Raw genomic sequence first — 17,949 nt, 5'->3', positions numbered from 1 at the left:
GAAAGAAATCCTGAAGCCACAACATTTGAAAACGACTGCTCTAGGGTCACTCCCTGCCTGTCCACCCTTCATACTGCCACCAACTTTCCAGTCTTCACGTTGATCATAACACTCCCTATCCATGGCATACTTTCATGTGTAGTGCAGGGTCCTCAGTGGTCTATCTATCCTGCCTAACTTTCAAGTTTTATGTCATACCACTCCCTTCCGTGCAGGGTGATGTCCACCCATAATGAATTTCATGTCGTTGCTCCCAAACTCCCCACACTCTTTCTTATCTCTGCATCTGCACATATGCCACCCCCATCCCCGCCTGCTCAGTGTGTCTCTACTAATGTGTCTCTATCAATGTGTCTTCCTACCAACCCCTTTCCAACCACCACCACCACAAGCCCCCAGTTGAATTCCAACTAGCCTGCAAAGCCTACTCCAATATCACTTCCTAAGGGAAATTTCCCCAAATCTTACCTCTTTCTCCCTTCCCTGGGAAGAACAAATTGATACTTTTTATGAACCTCAGACAATCACCAACTGTATATAACTGTATTATGATTGTTTGTATAAAAATCTGCCTCCCACATTGGACTGTCAGCCCCGGGGAAGTGACCATGGGTTCCTGGTTCAAGCAGAGAACTGATTCATAGAATCCCTCCATAAATATTTTCCAAATAAATGATTTTGAGATCCCTTCCAGATTTGGAATTCTGCAGTTTATTCCTCAAATAGGATATACTGAACCATAATCTTTTTACTGGTTAACAAAGGGATGTATATGCTTTACTCACACACATTCACCCACAGGCTTTTTGGTTTTTAGTTAAAGAGATCATCTCCTAAGATTTTTTTCCTATCTTTTTTGTCCTTGCAAAGATAGCTCTGGAGAAAATTTGATATATTAAATTTTATATATTTTAATAAATTATAATGTGCATATAATCATTAATAATATATATATTCCTCACCAAGGCATCAGTAAGAATTAATTTTTAAAGTCTGCTCTAATATGAATGTAAAATTATGTAAGAACTCTGTATAATAAGCTCACAGAGAACAAAAAACGAGAGGAAAAAAGTAAAAGAGAACTGCCAAAGAACGATGAGGGGTTTCTAAACCGCAAAATTGTCAGTGAAGCCATGAGAAACTTTAACTCACTAAATTCTTTAATTTCTCAGCCTACCCAAATATTGGGCAAACCCTAATTCCCTTGCAGGGGAAAAGCTGAGTCTGGAACTAGCCTGTCTTCCGAGGACTTAGAGACAACGGTATGGGAATTTCAACGAGACATTTTTACTTTATTTTGACCAAGATTCAAATTCTTTATTTCAGCCCTTGATAAGTAAATAAGAAGGTATAGGACTACTTATTTTTAAAATTTTTTTCATGATTTTGTGATGGCACCTTGTTCCATATAATCTCAGATAAATCAGAATAATTTGTGAAAGTTATTCAGTGATTTCCACATTAGGTACTTTAAACCTAATTTTATTTCTAAAACAAAAACCAACCAGGAGACTCCAATTAAGTAAAATGTATGTATTAATATAAATTAGCTATTCCCATCTGGAAGAGGGCAGCCACCTCTGTGTTGAGGGGCCTCAATGATACTGAGGCTGAAACAGGTTAGATGATACAGGCATACCATTAGCGGCAGACTCAGTACTAACTCATCTCTCCCATTCCAATTGCAGCGTGTTTTTCATTCATTGTCAATGAAGACATCAAAATTAGTTCAAAACCAAATCCTTAAAGCAACCTTTTTTTTGTTTTGTTTTTCTCCTCTAAGAAAGCGACCATGTTTCATAGAATTTCCTTAAGACATGTTTGTCATGCTGTTTCATTTTCATTCAGCACTTGGGAAGAACCACAGCCATTCAATTCATGGCAGGTGATATCAGACAGATGGTTTACACATCTTTGGGTACTTAAGGCTTGCAGAAAATGCTCAAACTCTTTCTGCACTCCAAAGCATAAAAGCTGTGATTATTCCACACAGCTTAGAGTTGGATTGATTATGTGGCCATCAAAATTGACATAAGATGGCTAAAAACGTTAGTTTTATTTTTTGCTGCCTCCCGTAAATTTAGAAAACACAAAATAAATGATCAACTGACTTTTGAGTAAAATAGAATTTTTCTCAAATCTTTCGATTCGTGTACTATACCACTTGATGGAGAAAAAAAAATGTGCTGCCCAACTATAAAACAGAAGTTCTGTTCAAAATTAATGGGGAAAAATGACATAACTTTTGATAGGCTTGATATTTTATTTTATAATTTATTTAGAATATACCTTCATAGTAGCAAAAAAATATAATGACAATGTTATATCATAAATACTCATTCAAAGAAAAAGACACATCTTATGTTAAAAACACTTTTTGGGCCCAGCACATTGGCTCACCCCTGTAATCCTAGCACTTCGGGAGGCCGAGGTGGGTGGATGGCTTGAGCCCAAGAGTTTGAGATCAGCCTGGGGAAAATGGCGACTGAAGCCTCATCTCTACAAAAGATACAAAAAATGATCCAGGCATGGTGGAGGGCACCTGTAGTCCTAGCTACTCAGGAGACTGAGGTGGGAGGATCACCTGAGCCCGGGAGATCAAGGCTGCAGTGAGCCGTGATTGTGCCACTGCACTCCAGCCTGAGTGACAGAGTGAGACACTATCTCAAAAAAGTCATAATAGTAGAATATAATAAGTAATTTTATAAAAACACCTTTTTTTTGTCATTGGAACAGATCAAGGAACTAGTAATTAAGATATAAACTAAACACACACACACACACACACACACACACACACACACAATAACCTATATTGTTTTTCTTATGTTACTAAAAGATCCAGAGCTGCTGATTGTAAGCTCAAGTATATGTAGTGAGCTGCCAAGAATTAGAGGGTCATTTAGAGGTAAAATACTATGGAACCTAGAATAAATGTAGGCACAGAGGGGAATGGTAGGAGTGGGGAAAATGTCACAGATGACTTTGATCATGACTTTGGTGCCATAGTGGTAGGTTCTTTTATTAAGATGACTGATGTACTTATTTTATTTGGTATTGTCATTGTTTCTATATCTTTCGTTTTTAAATGTGATTTTTGGCATAATGCAAAATAAAATAACTCATGTTTCAAAATTTATGTAGCTGATTTCTTGTGGTTTTGATAGTTCTATTATGTATCCTGCAAATAGATTTTTGTTTCTTTCCCTGAGAAATTGAGCAGGGCCACTCCATCGGTCGGCCTTCCCTTCTTTCTCAGCCAGGTGATCGGCATGTGTGAGTGTGCCCCTATACGCTACACTTTTCAGTTCATTCCTTTAATTCCGTGGTCACAGTTGTGGTTCCAGTACAGCAAGAACTTGTTTAAAGAGTGGTTTGAATTGTGAGGATGCTTGAAACCATAAAAGAGGGAAAAGGGCTAGGGAAACTGAAGATAATTTAATTATGATAAATTACAGTAATATAGTGCTTACTAATTCCAAAAGCTATTCTAGACACAACATAATTAACTCATTTATTCCTTATGATAACCCAGGAGATTGGCTTCCCTACTATCCTCATTTTATAGATGAAGTCAAGCAATAAGGGGTTACTTTGTCCACGATCACACAGCTCATAAGCGACAGAGCCAGGGTTTAGAACAGACAGAGTCTAGCACCCGAGTCCGTGCTTTTAACCACTACACTAAATGGAAGATTCAGGGAAAATGTTACAATTGTCTTGGAATAATTGAAGGGCAGCAGATTGAAATAAGAAGTAAACATATTCTCCATTGTCTCAGAAGGAAACAGAGTCTGGCTTAATAAAAGAAAGGAAATACAAAAGATAGATAGATTTTTCTGGAGGCAGTGGCTTCCATGTCCCTGCTGGTTGGTGATCAGATCTTTTCTGGAGCAGCCGTTGTCAATGATGCTGACAACAAGAACAGTGGTTGGGTTTGGCAAAACTTCATTTTCTATTCTCGTTTATATGAGTAGGGGATGTATCATAATAATTGCATTGTTACCAGTACTTCTTTATTTGGGGAGTTACAAAGTTATGAAAAGGTGGGGGGTATTATGCAGAATAATTAAGCAATTTTATTGACAAACTTTGCTGGCATTACTCTTTTGCTGAAAGTATACTATATTTTGGTGGAAAGATGTCAAAACAGAATTTTTTAATGCTCTTAAAAAATGGACAAAACTATATATACTTGAGATAAAATATAATGTTTATATGTATTATATATACTATACATTATAGAATGGCTAAATCAAACTAATTAACATTAAGTACAGACTTTTGATAGATTTATAAACTTGGTTTATTGAGAATTAGGTTGAATGACAAAGTTTCCAAGTTCAAATGTGTAGTGTGTTGCTAAAAGCATGACTTAATGTTTATAGCTTTAAAAATTACTAAAAAATGACATTTTAGTTGATTTTCTTATACCCAATTGCTTGCTTTCCTAACTCTCATGCAATTTTTCTTTTATTGCAGGCAATTCATATGCAAGAAGCTACACGTAATTAAATGTGCAGGATGAAAAGATGGCACAGGCACTGTTGGTACCCCCGGGACCTGAAAGCTTCCGCCTTTTTACTAGAGAATCTCTTGCTGCTATCGAAAAACGTGCTGCAGAAGAGAAAGCCAAGAAACCCAAAAAGGAACAAGATAATGATGATGAGAACAAACCAAAGCCAAATAGTGACTTGGAAGCTGGAAAGAACCTTCCATTTATTTATGGAGACATTCCTCCAGAGATGGTGTCAGAGCCCCTGGAGGATCTGGACCCCTACTATATCAATAAGAAAGTGAGTACTGGTTTTAGACTTCCAATAAATCTTTAATTAAACTCTTAATTGTAATCTACTTTTCTGGGCCTTATATACAGCATCATAATTTTTCTTCTGTTAAAGATTTTATAACACTCTTCACTGTCACTTATTTTTAGCACAATATAATAAAACAAACATTTATAAGAAATGAAGTCAAGAGTTGGTTACAGTGTGGAAATATGAATAGATGAATGATTTCTACAATTTCACAGTAATTCAGATAGTCAAAATTAATACTGATATCAGCAAAGTGAAATATCTGTTATGGCTGATATGTTCAAGCATAAGATAGCCTACAGAACAATACCGATGCAGAAAAGAATTATGAGCGTATGTTGTACTTAATTATTTTTTAGTTCATGATTGATTTGATGTACCTTCACAATAATTTGTATTCCAGAGGACAATAAATAATCTTCTGCTTAGCACCCTCCTATAGGCAGATAATACGTGAAGAAGCATGGTCACTCAGAGATTCCTTTTCCCCCCAGTCACCTAGAATATGTTTAGGATCTTCTCTTAACCTTATATAGTTTGTGGCATGCTAGATTCTGAATCACCTATACTGTTAAAACATCACCCTGAAGAAAAAAATGTCAAAATTGTAAGACCAAAAAAAAGAACTTTAAAATTTTCTCCATCTATACATGTTTTAAATTAACAGTTATGACTGTGCTTTCCTAATGCTAAAATAAATGCATAGCTGTATCAGAATTAGTTGGTTTCTATAGTTAAACTAGCTGGGTGGTATCTTACAGAAAATATAAAAAATAGGTGGTGCACTCTATTCTTTCTAATTGAATATTAAGGTATTTTATAACCACGATTTATATTTTACACTTATAAGCATAAAACTAGTTCAATGTAGAAACTAAAGATAAATTAATATCACCATGAGTTGATGACATAGATTATGGAAGATATTGAACACCTTTATTAGTCAAAACACATCCTTTTAAAAGTTTATAATTCAACTTTATAAAATCAGTGATGGCTAAAGGAAATGACAACCATTCAGACATGGAATTAGTCCTGTTGTTCTAAGTAAGTACTTCTCAAACTTGCACATCCATACAGATTACCTCAAGATCTTTTAATTTGCAGATTCTGAATCCATAGGTCTAGGGTAGGGCCAGAGATCCTGAATTTCTTACAAACCATCAGGCTGTTCCATGGCCACACTTTGAATAGCAAGCTTTTATGTTTTATTTAAAGCCATAAAAGTACATGTAAATAGTTAAACAGATTCTTCTTTTACCCTTTTTATAGCTAGTTTCATAAAAGGCGACATTTAACACATTCATGTACTTCTAAAAATAACTTATTTCAACAATTTACTATGGAATTGATAAAGAAAAATTTGAAATTTAGTTATGATGATTACAATAAGTCACCCCCGCTGCCCCCAAGAAATTGGAAAAAAATATTATCCAGTGAAAACTGTTGCTCTGAAGGATATATTTGTAAAGATATCTTTAAGAGAGGAGGCTTGATTCACTCTGCTATGATTAAAAATATTTGCTACTTAAAGAAAGGAAGTGTCCTTAAAAAAGTGAATCAATCAGCCTGGTAGGATTAAGGGGGAAACGAAAGGAGAACAATAGAGGCAAGCGTTAGTATTAGTATTTTCCAAGGGAGACAGAACTTTAGTAGCAGCACTGAAAGCATTTTCTTCCCAAAGGCCAGGCCACCTCATTGTGCAGGGGCTACACTGAACTACCTAACACATGCTCTTAAACATTCCACATCATTCGATTAGGTCAGCTGGCTTGGGTTCCACATTCAGCAAGAAACCTTCTGATTCCAATTTGTTTTCCACTAAATCTGCTTGAAGAAAAGAACGTCCTGGCTACATCCCTACAATTATCTCAGTCCATATGAAAGTAATGTATCTTATTGTAAATCAATAGATTGGAGGCCAGGCATGATGGCCCACACCTGTAATCCTAGGGCTTTGAGAGGCCAAGGCAGGAGGATTGCTTGAGGTCAGGAGTTTGAGGCTGCAGTGAACTATGGTTGTGCCACTGCACTCTAGCCTGGGTGACAGATCAAGGTCCTGTCTAAATAAATAAATAGGTTGGCATTCTTATTTTATATACCAGGTTTTCAAGTTTGGTTAATGTGAGTCTGCCACTGAAAAACAGAATCGTCCTCTGTTGTTGACAAAGTCAATTTTATTGCCTCCATGGCTGAGAGCCAGACTTAGACCCTGATTTATTCATAGTGGCTGTGAACCATCTTGCGAGACATCTAGACAGTCTTTACTGTTGGCTGCACTGCTTTCGTTTATGAAGTATCCATAAAGATGAAGATTGAGGTGCTATTAAACAAGGAAGTAATTTGTCATTCTTAGCATAGAAGGAGTAATGGAAGAAGCTAATAGAAGAGGTTTTAGAATTTAAAAAAATGTTATGAAGGTGTGTTAATTATATGGAAAAATACAGGTAAAAGGCATTTAAAAACTTTAAAGCATCATGTAACTCTCTGTCACCATTAATTAGTGATGCATTTTGAATACCTAATTTAATTAAATGAGTAACATCACAATGTATTTTAATGGCACTGAATTTGACCAGGGTACTATTAATAACAGTGACAGTGATAATCATAACTAACCTTTCTTGTGCTCATACTGTGTCAAACGCTGCCAAGTGCTTTAACTCATTTACTATTTAGTGAACCAGTGAGGCAAGTCCTATTGTTAGCTTCAGTTTGTAAATGGGGAAGTGAAGCACAGAGAGGTGAAGTAACTTGCTCAAGACCACACTCCTTAAGTGGTGAATCCAGGATCTGAGCCCAGGCATTCGTCTCCAGAGCCAGAGCTCTGAACCACTAAGTGAAATGATATACTATGCTTATTAATATAATAAAATAAAAGAGAATATTAAAAAATTGGTTGCATCATTTTTTGAGTTCTCTGATTGATGTGGTCCTAATCATTGAGATGTAAACCTTATTCTTGCCACAAAGTAGTAAAACTTTTAGTAAACTTGTAAGATATGCGTTTACCTGGGAAAAAGCAGCAAGTAACATTCCAGAGTACAAAATAGCTGGTTTAACATACTTCCAGCTGTAGCAATGATGATCAGTATGATGTCAGTAGCAATAAGAAGTATTAATTTTTTAAGTCACATCATTACTTATCATTACTTGGAAACATAACTTTAGAATTGCTATAATTTATCCCTCCCCTATTCATCTGTCATTTTCTCAAGTAATTTTCAGTTTAGGTATATCTCTTCATAACATCAGAGCCCCATCATTTCAAACTTTTTCTTGCAATTCTTTCACTATACAGGACATTAGTATTTTACTCTGCATTTCTCAGAACTCAGGGTTCTCTTTGTGTCAGGTATTGTTCACGAGAAATAAACTGGGATTGTAGTCTTAAGGCCTACTCTGTTTTAGAACCTATACATTCAACGAAGATGCTCTTAGCATGTCAACTTTAATTCCGCTAGTACTACAAAGGCTAATCTTGCAGGAGGAGCAAAGGGTTTCATGTTTAAAGGGATAATTTATTGCTGTTCACTCTGTTTTTGGAGATAGTTCAAAATGAAACCCTCTCCTAATGTTGCAAGCAGAAATTGCTTTTTCAGGGAAATTGTTTCAAAAGAGCACGAGTGCCTGCACCTTAAATTATGGTGAGCTTTTTCAAGTTACTGCTGTTGTTGAAAGCCTAAATGGATCTTGACTGTTCAACTTGTAGTATTAAATAATCTAATCTTGTGACTCCAAGGCAACCCTTTAATGCTTCTGTGTTTCAGCAACAGTCTTTCCAAGGTCCACTGTCCCTTACACACAATCCTGCTGCTGGTAAAGAATAGTTTGCTTGCCCGCTTCATAAAACTATTCACATTTATAGAGTGCAGTTTCTGGAATATTGTTAGTTAAGTAATGGTTGGCTCTATGGTCTTAAATACAAAAGGACAATGAACAGAGAAACTGTTTAGTTTCTGAAAAAAAAAAATGCTTAGTTAAATAATGGTTGGCTCAATGGTCTTAAATACAAAGGGATAATGAACAGAAAAACTGTTCATTTTCTGGAAAATGGTTAGTTAAGTAATGGTTGGCACCATGGTCTTAAATACAAAAGAGCAATGAACAGAGAAATTGTTTTCCCTCCCCTTTATACTGACAATATAAATATTTTTGTCTACCTATTTAAACAAAGCACGTTGTCAGTGAACATAAATGTATGGCATATAGCCCCTAGTTAAAGGACAGAAACATATTATTAAGTCAATGGATATACAGAATAGAGGTCTTAAAGGTAAATAGTACCTTTAAGGTAAACCCACATTTTATTAAAACAAGTGTTTATTTGCAAACCAGGCTATTAAATACTGTGAAAAAACGGAGAAAAAGTAGATTACAAGCTCTTATGCTCAATGGTTTATAACAATTTCTAACCTAGTTCTCACCAGAATGAACACTATGTGTAAATTGCTACTTGAGTATAATTACAAGCAACATGTAAAAGAGTGCAAATTAATATACTAAGACTTACTGGTGAAGAGAAACAATTAGGGAGTGATCAGGAGGTAGTGTGATTTATTTGGAAGGGCATGATTAAGGAGGTGATTGATAGCTGAGAAAATTTCCAGAGAGAAGGGATTTTCAACCTTGATTGCATATTAGAATTGTCTCAGGAAATTTTTAAAAATACCCAAGTCTGCGCCCATCCCTCAGAAATTTCCATTCAACTGGCAATTTTAAAATCTCTACAGGACACCCTAATATTCAGGCAGGATTAAGAACCTCTGACATAATAGGGGGCCATTGTAGGTGGAAGTATATTGTGAGGTTTGTTATGGAGACATTTACCTGAAATGAAGGGAGTTTGCATTAAATGACTTTTTAGTTGCCACCTTCTTCTAGGAGTCTATGACACTCATATTCAGAGCCATAGGGAGAGTTTGATTGGTTCTGAGTGAGGTTGACAACTGAATTGAATTGGCCATAGCAAAGATGACTCTAGTGGAAAAAAATAAAAGATGATTCTATAGGAACATGGTAGGTAATCACTTGTAGCATAGCTAGTGCTAAGTGGATGGATTGTAGCTCTCAGATCATAGAATTTTAATTGTGGAACGCCCTTTGAAATGGGTATTTCAGACCAAATTTCAATGCATCCATCCCTCCTCAGTATTAGCTGAGAAGTTGATTGCTTCTCACACATCTATAGTCAGCAAAATCAGGTTATTCAACCTGTTTGAACATTTTTAATCTACAGGGACAATCAGAAGCCATCATAAACTTTGAAGTTAAAAGATTTGATGTAATTAAAATATTTATAAAAGATTATTTTAGTAGCAATGTGTATAGAGTAATCTGAAAACTTACCAAAGCTGAAGACAGATGGTAAGCTTTAAATAGAATTGGAATCTGTAAAGCTACATTACAATTCCTTAAAAAAATTTGCGTAGAATTGTCAGTTAGTATCAGCAAGTTGGAATCTTAGAGACAGATTAGATAATAGTAAATAGTATCCTTATTTGTAACTATATGTTAATTTAAACATCTAACATGTTTGTAGTTATGATATATCAACTGGTTTAAACAAACAAGTTTGAACAAACAAATTCTATTTTGTAAAAAGTTCTTCATGTATGTAAGCTCTTTAAATAAGCACATGTCTAATTTAGTAAGTTCTTTCTCGTATTTTCTTTTTCAGACTTTTATAGTAATGAATAAAGGAAAGGCAATTTTCCGATTCAGTGCCACCTCTGCCTTGTATATTTTAACTCCACTAAACCCTGTTAGGAAAATTGCTATCAAGATTTTGGTACATTCATATCCTTTCAATGTGAATTGCCTAAATGCTATTTCTAACAGTTGATTTTAAAGAAAATGTCATTTATATTTTCGAGTATTTGTAAAATTTCTTTGACATTAATGGTAACGTTAGTTTAATTCATTTGTTTGCACTGGTTTTCCACTATTTATAACAAAAGTATTATAGAATGACTACAACATTACAGAAGAAAATATGTAACCAACCATGACAGTGAATGTGTAAATGAAATATATTATATGGTAGGAAAAAGAGCAAATCTCCTTACACCTTTATCAGCTTCAATGAGATCATGTATAATCATTGCTAAAGATTAGATTATGGTCAGTATTACTATTTGTATTACCAAGTGTTCAAACTTTATGCCTTAATTGTTTCTATATCTTCAGCACCTGGATTTATCCTTCTTTCTGTCCTTCCTTCCTTCTTCCCTTCCTTCATTCTTCCTTTTTCCCTTCCATCTTATTCCCTTCTTTTTTTTTCAGTAAATATTTATTAAACTCATACTATGTGTTCATGTACCTGGTTGAGAATGTATATCAAAAAGTCGAACTTAAAACTATTTACAATGTTAGTCAAAAAGTATATGTAAAAGGGCAGAATAGGTGTCAATTTCAAGAAAATTCTCAAGTAACGATAAAATAGAATAGTGATTTTCTAAGGCAGTGTTCAAGAATGGGCATTTTGTACAGGCAGATTCAAAGCAGGCTTCTATATAAACTTAAAGACTGATTCACCTAGAGACAGGGCAAATGAGACTGATAACCTTTTGAGGTATGAATTCTCTCATTCTATGGCTTGATGTTGGAAAGTATTTATATTCTAAAATAAAATATTTATCTCAAAATAATCATAAACTTTCTTATAGGGAAGTCGGGACTTAGAACCCAAGAGAACGTACTACAACTAATTCTCAGAAGAGCATCAGAATAGTGCTGTCTGTTTAAGTATAATGTGGACTAGACACAGGAGTATAGCCAGATGGTCTGCTGGGTTCCCCCACAATCTAAAGTGTAAACAAAAAGCTAGAAAATAACATTACCTTATCAGGACAAAATTGGATCTCCCCCTTTTATGCTATAAACCATAAAGGAGTAAGTTACATCACTACAAACCTACTATTTATGGTAGAATTCTCAATCAATGTAATCTTTGATTATACTGGGCTCTACATTCTCACAATTTTTACATTGCATTCATTAACGTTTTATAAGTCAGTGGGGATGAACGTACCTGAAGTACATCTTTTACACTTATGGCATACTATAAACTTACTAAGGGATGATGAGTTATTCTTCCAGGGCAATTTCACACAATTGATTGGAATGCAAAATAATTTGCATTTACTTCAAATAGAGATCATTTTTCTATTAAATTCAGTTTTGTGAGTATATTATATAAAATGAAAAAGAGAGTGCACCAAGGACACATCACAGGCTTTGAAGTGTCTTATTATTTTATAATTGTTTTAAAACAAATAAGTAATATTAATTTCACAGTTTTTGCATCGATAAACTTTTTTGTGTGTTTTGGATCATTTATAAATGGCCATGGTAACCTACTAACATTTATTCCTTAACTATAATCTACTTTATTCAGCATGCTTATCATGTGCACTATTTTGACCAACTGCGTATTTATGACCTTGAGTAACCCTCCCGACTGGACAAAGAATGTAGAGTAAGTAGGAATAGCTTATTGGAATGAGAAATGCACACTCAAATTCTCTAGCAGTCTCCTTGTGGGTATAGTCTGACTTATGGTTTCCATTTCTGTCTAAGAAAAAGTTATTTTCATAATATGAAAGAAGATAAGGGAAGTTCTTTGGGGGAGTTATTCTTCTTTGAGGTAAGTATTTTTCCAACAAACTCATGACAGTGTCTGTTAAAGAGAGGTTATAAATTAGCATACACTTTCTGGTAAACTAAATCAATCATCTAGCCTAAAATTAAGTCTCAATCATTGTTAATCATTTGAGATAAAATACTATGATCATTTGAGTAATTTGATAAATTAAATTATTTTATTCTAGTATGTAGTTATTATTGTTATATTCAAATAGAATAGAATAGATTTAGGTTTTTAGCTGTAAATTAAGTAGATGTCTTAATTATACATCTAAGATGTCTAAGCTGTATTTAGATATGTAAGTTATTTATACACAACATGTGTGCTGAAACAGCTTAGATGTGTTCCGTAAAAGAAAGAAAATGTCTTCCATAAAACTGTGTTCATAAAATAACAAGGCTTAGGGAAACATGATTGGGGGAGACTAAAACTTATGGAACTTTGTAACTAGAATACAACATAGAAACAATAATAATCCCAATAAAAAGACACTTGCCCAGTTGAGTCTCATCTGATGTTTGTACCTAAAATCATAGCCTTTGAGTTCTTTGCGGTCTCAGATCCTGGACCTCATCCTTTCTCCCTTGAAATACAGACTGGGGATATTTGTATGATTTCATCAAAGTAAAATGCTTCATTCTGTATTGTAATACATGGAGAAATGTCTAAGCACATTAATTGTTCAGGATGTTAAACCAGGCCCTTGCTGCACTAAAAGAAAACACTTCTGTGGATTTTCTGTATTAGTATCAAGATCTTTTTATTATTATTATTGCAAGGGATTTTCCATTTAAGTGTGAGAAAAAAATGCCCTTCGTTGTTTCAAAACATCAACATGCTGGGGAAAATTGTGCATGAACTAATACAATTTCTGCATCGTAACATTATTTCATTTTCTTATTTTTCAGTCACAGATGAGGTTATTTGCATCAAAGAAACATACTTTCTAGTGAAACAAAGTGGTTAGATTATATAGGCTATTTATATATAGTATAATACAATATTCAGGTATCTGACTGGTTAAGTAAAAAAATATAATATGTTCTTTTTATTGTTATATTTTTAAAAGTAATGTATAATCAGAGACAAAATAGTGTAACAAATACTGCCACTTTTAGTTCTGTTTTTATAGATTTCTCTGAGGATTTACCTGCCCAACCTAGTTACTCATAAGCGTTTTTGAATACCTATTCTGTGTAGAACTCTGCCTCAGTAGGCTCTAGCACTCTCTTCCATAGACAGCCATGAACACTTCCCATACATTCCAAACGTACCCACATATTTTCTTAATTTTCCAAAATCAAGAACAAAAGTAGGGACTTTAATCTTATTCCTAGTAACTCTATAGATAACAAAGAATTGCCTCAGCAATTACTAACCACTAATATAATAAACAGAACATACATATGCAGTGTTTCTAGGTCTTTAAAAGGCCAGCTATCTCTACAAACAGAAATATCATGGTGATTATGTGTGTTACACAACAATCCAAACTACAACACAGCAAACATAAGCTTGCTATTGTAAAATATATCTCTTCCTAATAGTCAGCTACTTCAAAATAAGTAAAGATAGCAATTATTACTTATGAGATCAATTGAGTTTGGGGGGAGAAAAGGAAGGGAATGTACTTAAGAAAACTAGACTTGGAGATATCTGCATAAATTATCCTTGATGTCTTTGTTCCCTCATATGAAAGAAATTTGTACAGAAAACATTTCAAAAATAATGACCCTAACGTTTTTCATATATAAAATCCTGGTAGGCTGGAAGATCTAATGAATTTAATATGAGTAAATCAAATCTTTGTGGCTTGGGTGAAGTGCTCTGAAAAATAAACTTGAATTGTGCTTTTAAAGAACACAATGTTGAAAAACAAGTACTCTCAACTATTTTTGAAAAAAAAATGAAAACAGCAATAACTTATATTGTCAAGACTCAAAGAAAAGAGGGCTAGAAATACATGACATTAAACAGTAAATAGAAAAGTCTTCCACCATTTTGGAGGCTGAAAATTGAATTTCAGCAAGGTTTGAATGATTTAGCCCAATTTCATAGAGATAGTAGCTGATGCAAGGTTAGATTTAAGAATTTTGTTTATCCGTGTATTTTGGTATTTGCGCAAACACACACATATAGAATACTGGTGAACTGAAACATTTCTTGTAATAATATATGCACATACACACATACATATATCTATTCAACACACTCATGCACACACATACACACACACAGGGTGGGAGGGAGGAAGGGAAGGAGAGAGATAAATGGGGGGCAGTTTATAACTCTGCATGATTCTTACAAATTAAAAAAAGAAGTATATTTTCTATAGTAGACATGTAAAATAGCCCTCAAAATGAGTCTACTCATTAAGAAATTTGAATAAAATATTTTATTATTTAAATAACTAAATCCAAGCTATGTTGCCTCTAAAGTTGTACTGTCCAATGAGGAAGGCACTAACCACATGTGGCTATGGTACCTTGAAATTTGGCTAATCTTAATTGTTGAATTTTCATATTTTAGATATATTGGTTTAAATAAAATGCAGTATAAAAAATAAGTTTACTTGCTTCTTCTCATCTTTTCACTTGCTACTAGGAATTTGAATATTACATTTGTGACTTGAATTACATTTCTATCAGACACTGCTGCACCAGAAGGTGAAACTCGATGATTATCTATAAGATACATGAAACTGGCCGGGCGCGGTGGCTCAAGCCTGTAATCCCAGCACTTTGGGAGGCCGAGACGGGCGGATCACGAGGTCAGGAGATCGAGACCATCCTGGCTAATATGGTGAAACCCCGTCTCTACTAAAATATACAAAAAACTAGCCGGGCGAGGTGGCGGGCGCCTGTAGTCCCAGCTACTCGGGCGGCTGAGGCAGGAGAATGGCATAAACTCGGGGGGCGGAGCTTGCAGTGAGCTGAGATCTGGCCACTGCACTCCAGCCTGGGCGACAGAGCAAGACTCCGTCTCAAAAAAAAAAAAAACAAAAAAAAACTATTATTCTAAAACCCAAATAGTTAAATGCAATTAGATTCTTAGAGAATATATTCTCTCTTCAGTTTGACTCTTTGCTCAGACTTGTAAGTCTAATTAAATGTATAGATTATTTGATAAATAGAAGTAAGGAACAATATATTAATGAATTGAAAAACCACAAAAGGATAGGATTTGCTATGGTTGAAAACATTTATTTTAACAGTTCAAACAAAATTGTTAATTTTGTCTTGGATGTTTTTCCTAGGTACACATTCACTGGAATCTATACCTTTGAGTCACTTATAAAAATCTTGGCAAGAGGGTTTTGCTTAGAAGATTTTACATTTCTTCGTGATCCATGGAACTGGCTGGATTTCAGTGTCATTGTGATGGCGTGAGTAATTTTGAAAATTTGATAAACGCAAAGGAATGAAAATAGTCATAGCACAAACAAGGTCGTTGTGTTATATATTAGATGTAGAGCTTTCTTGTTAGTCAAGTTAACTATATGGATCTGTATTTTAAGAATACATATTAGAATACATATTGCAATGTAAATATATCCAGCAAATGATCAATAAATGGGATTATCTTCATGTCATATAGTCTTTCTCTTCATAAAAATGAAGTTATTCATTGACTACAATTTAATAGCAACAACTGTACTTTGATTAGTTTTGCAAACAAATGTGTTCATATTAGTGAAAATTACATTGAAATAAAGCAACACAATTTTGTTTCTTAAAAGCAACTTTCAGCATATGGCACCCTGAGGTCTATAGCAACTCCATTTGTTAAACTCACAGGGCTCTATGTTCCAAACCCAGCATTAAGTCCTCATTTAGTATAAAATTTGCCAAAACTATCAGTAACTCTGATTTAATTCTGCAGGTATGTAACAGAATTTGTAAGCCTAGGCAATGTTTCAGCCCTTCGAACTTTCAGAGTCTTGAGAGCTCTGAAAACTATTTCTGTAATTCCAGGTAAGAAGCAGCTGGTGTAAGGTAGTAGGCCCCTTATATCTCCAACTTTTCTTGTGTGTTATTGTGTTTGTGTGTGAACTCCCCTATTACAGATATGTGACAGAGTTTGTGGACCTGGGCAATGTCTCAGCGTTGAGAACATTCAGAGTTCTCCGAGCATTGAAAACAATTTCAGTCATTCCAGGTGAGAGCTAGGTTAAACACCGAGGCTGACTTTAATTGTTAAGTTTGAGATCAATTTATAATGACTTATAGCATTAGCCTTGTTGCTTATTATCATAGTTCATCCCATTCAATAATGCCAATTGATGTTTTGATGTCAGTTTAGCTCCTAAAATTTTATAAATTACATGCTTATTTATAAAGTCAGCCTTTGAGTTTAACAGAAAATTGCATGAGACGTCTTCAAAAAAATGCTAATTTTGGCCTCTTGCTCTCTCTCTCTCTTTTTCACTATCATGGCTTTACTAACTGATTTGGATTTTACCATTCACTGCAGATGTAGTACAAAAATGGATCTCCTTTTACAAAGGAGAAAAGATTATTATTGAAGAGCATGTGTATGGCATGAGACTTACATTATCTTAAAATTCTTTTCTCCTCTAAATTACTACTGCTTGGAAGCTAGAGTAAAGAATGGATTGGTGGAAAATAGCTTCATGAAACACAAAATCTGAAATGAAAAATAACTCCAGGTTTTTTGTACGTTTGTTCAGCATGTAAAACCACACAAACAAAACTTCCTGACTAGATATTTAAACCTTCATATTGAATTTCCAGCAAGCACCCTGTTCACGTATAAAATCTGCTGTTCATCTATTTCCCAAATCATCAGGCTATCCATACAGCTTCGGTGTCTAAATAGTCAAGCAACCATTTATGGGGGAAAGAGAATGTGTGTGACTATTAAGAAATCATGGCTTCTGGCACTCTTCCTCAGGTGACCTATAGTTCTCTCTCTTCAGGTTTAAAGACCATTGTGGGGGCCCTGATCCAGTCGGTGAAGAAGCTTTCTGACGTCATGATCCTGACTGTGTTCTGTCTGAGCGTGTTTGCTCTCATTGGGCTGCAGCTGTTCATGGGCAACCTGAGGAATAAATGTTTGCAGTGGCCCCCAAGCGATTCTGCTTTTGAAACCAACACCACCTCCTACTTTAATGGCACAATGGATTCAAATGGGACATTTGTTAATGTAACAATGAGCACATTTAACTGGAAGGATTACATTGGAGATGACAGTAAGATGTATTGCCACATTATGTTAACCTCAGTGTTGCTGAATGAGTTTTCAACTATAAATAGTTGAGACTGTAGGTGTACAGCCACCTTTAGTCTGAGATAGTCAAACTCTGATTTATTCCTAATGTGAATAGGATTAATATGAAATAAAATGTTTTTGTTTTTGTGCTAACAGGTCACTTTTATGTTTTGGATGGACAAAAAGACCCTTTACTCTGTGGAAACGGCTCAGATGCAGGGTAAGAAACGTAATATAGTTTCTAAGATACAG

General features: G+C 34.7%; 1 protein-coding gene across 1 annotated transcript in view; it reads left to right on the top strand.

Annotated features, from left to right (window-relative positions):
• SCN3A (sodium voltage-gated channel alpha subunit 3) overlaps positions 1-17,949 on the top strand; it is a 112,821-nt gene that overhangs the window by 24,175 nt on the left and 70,697 nt on the right. The window contains exons 3-9 of the mRNA XM_023188159.2: positions 4,483-4,796; positions 10,498-10,616; positions 12,208-12,297; positions 15,722-15,850; positions 16,532-16,623; positions 17,405-17,677; positions 17,854-17,917. Of these exons, the coding sequence (XP_023043927.1) occupies positions 4,533-4,796; positions 10,498-10,616; positions 12,208-12,297; positions 15,722-15,850; positions 16,532-16,623; positions 17,405-17,677; positions 17,854-17,917 (1,031 nt within the window). The 5' untranslated portion in view covers positions 4,483-4,532. The remainder of the gene's footprint in view (positions 1-4,482; positions 4,797-10,497; positions 10,617-12,207; positions 12,298-15,721; positions 15,851-16,531; positions 16,624-17,404; positions 17,678-17,853; positions 17,918-17,949) is intronic.

The sequence above is a fragment of the Piliocolobus tephrosceles genome, chromosome 11 (assembly GCF_002776525.5).
Source record: "Piliocolobus tephrosceles isolate RC106 chromosome 11, ASM277652v3, whole genome shotgun sequence".
NCBI lineage: Eukaryota > Metazoa > Chordata > Mammalia > Primates > Cercopithecidae > Piliocolobus > Piliocolobus tephrosceles.
Note: the sequence above shows the minus strand (reverse complement) of the source record. Positions and strands in the feature narration are given on the sequence as shown.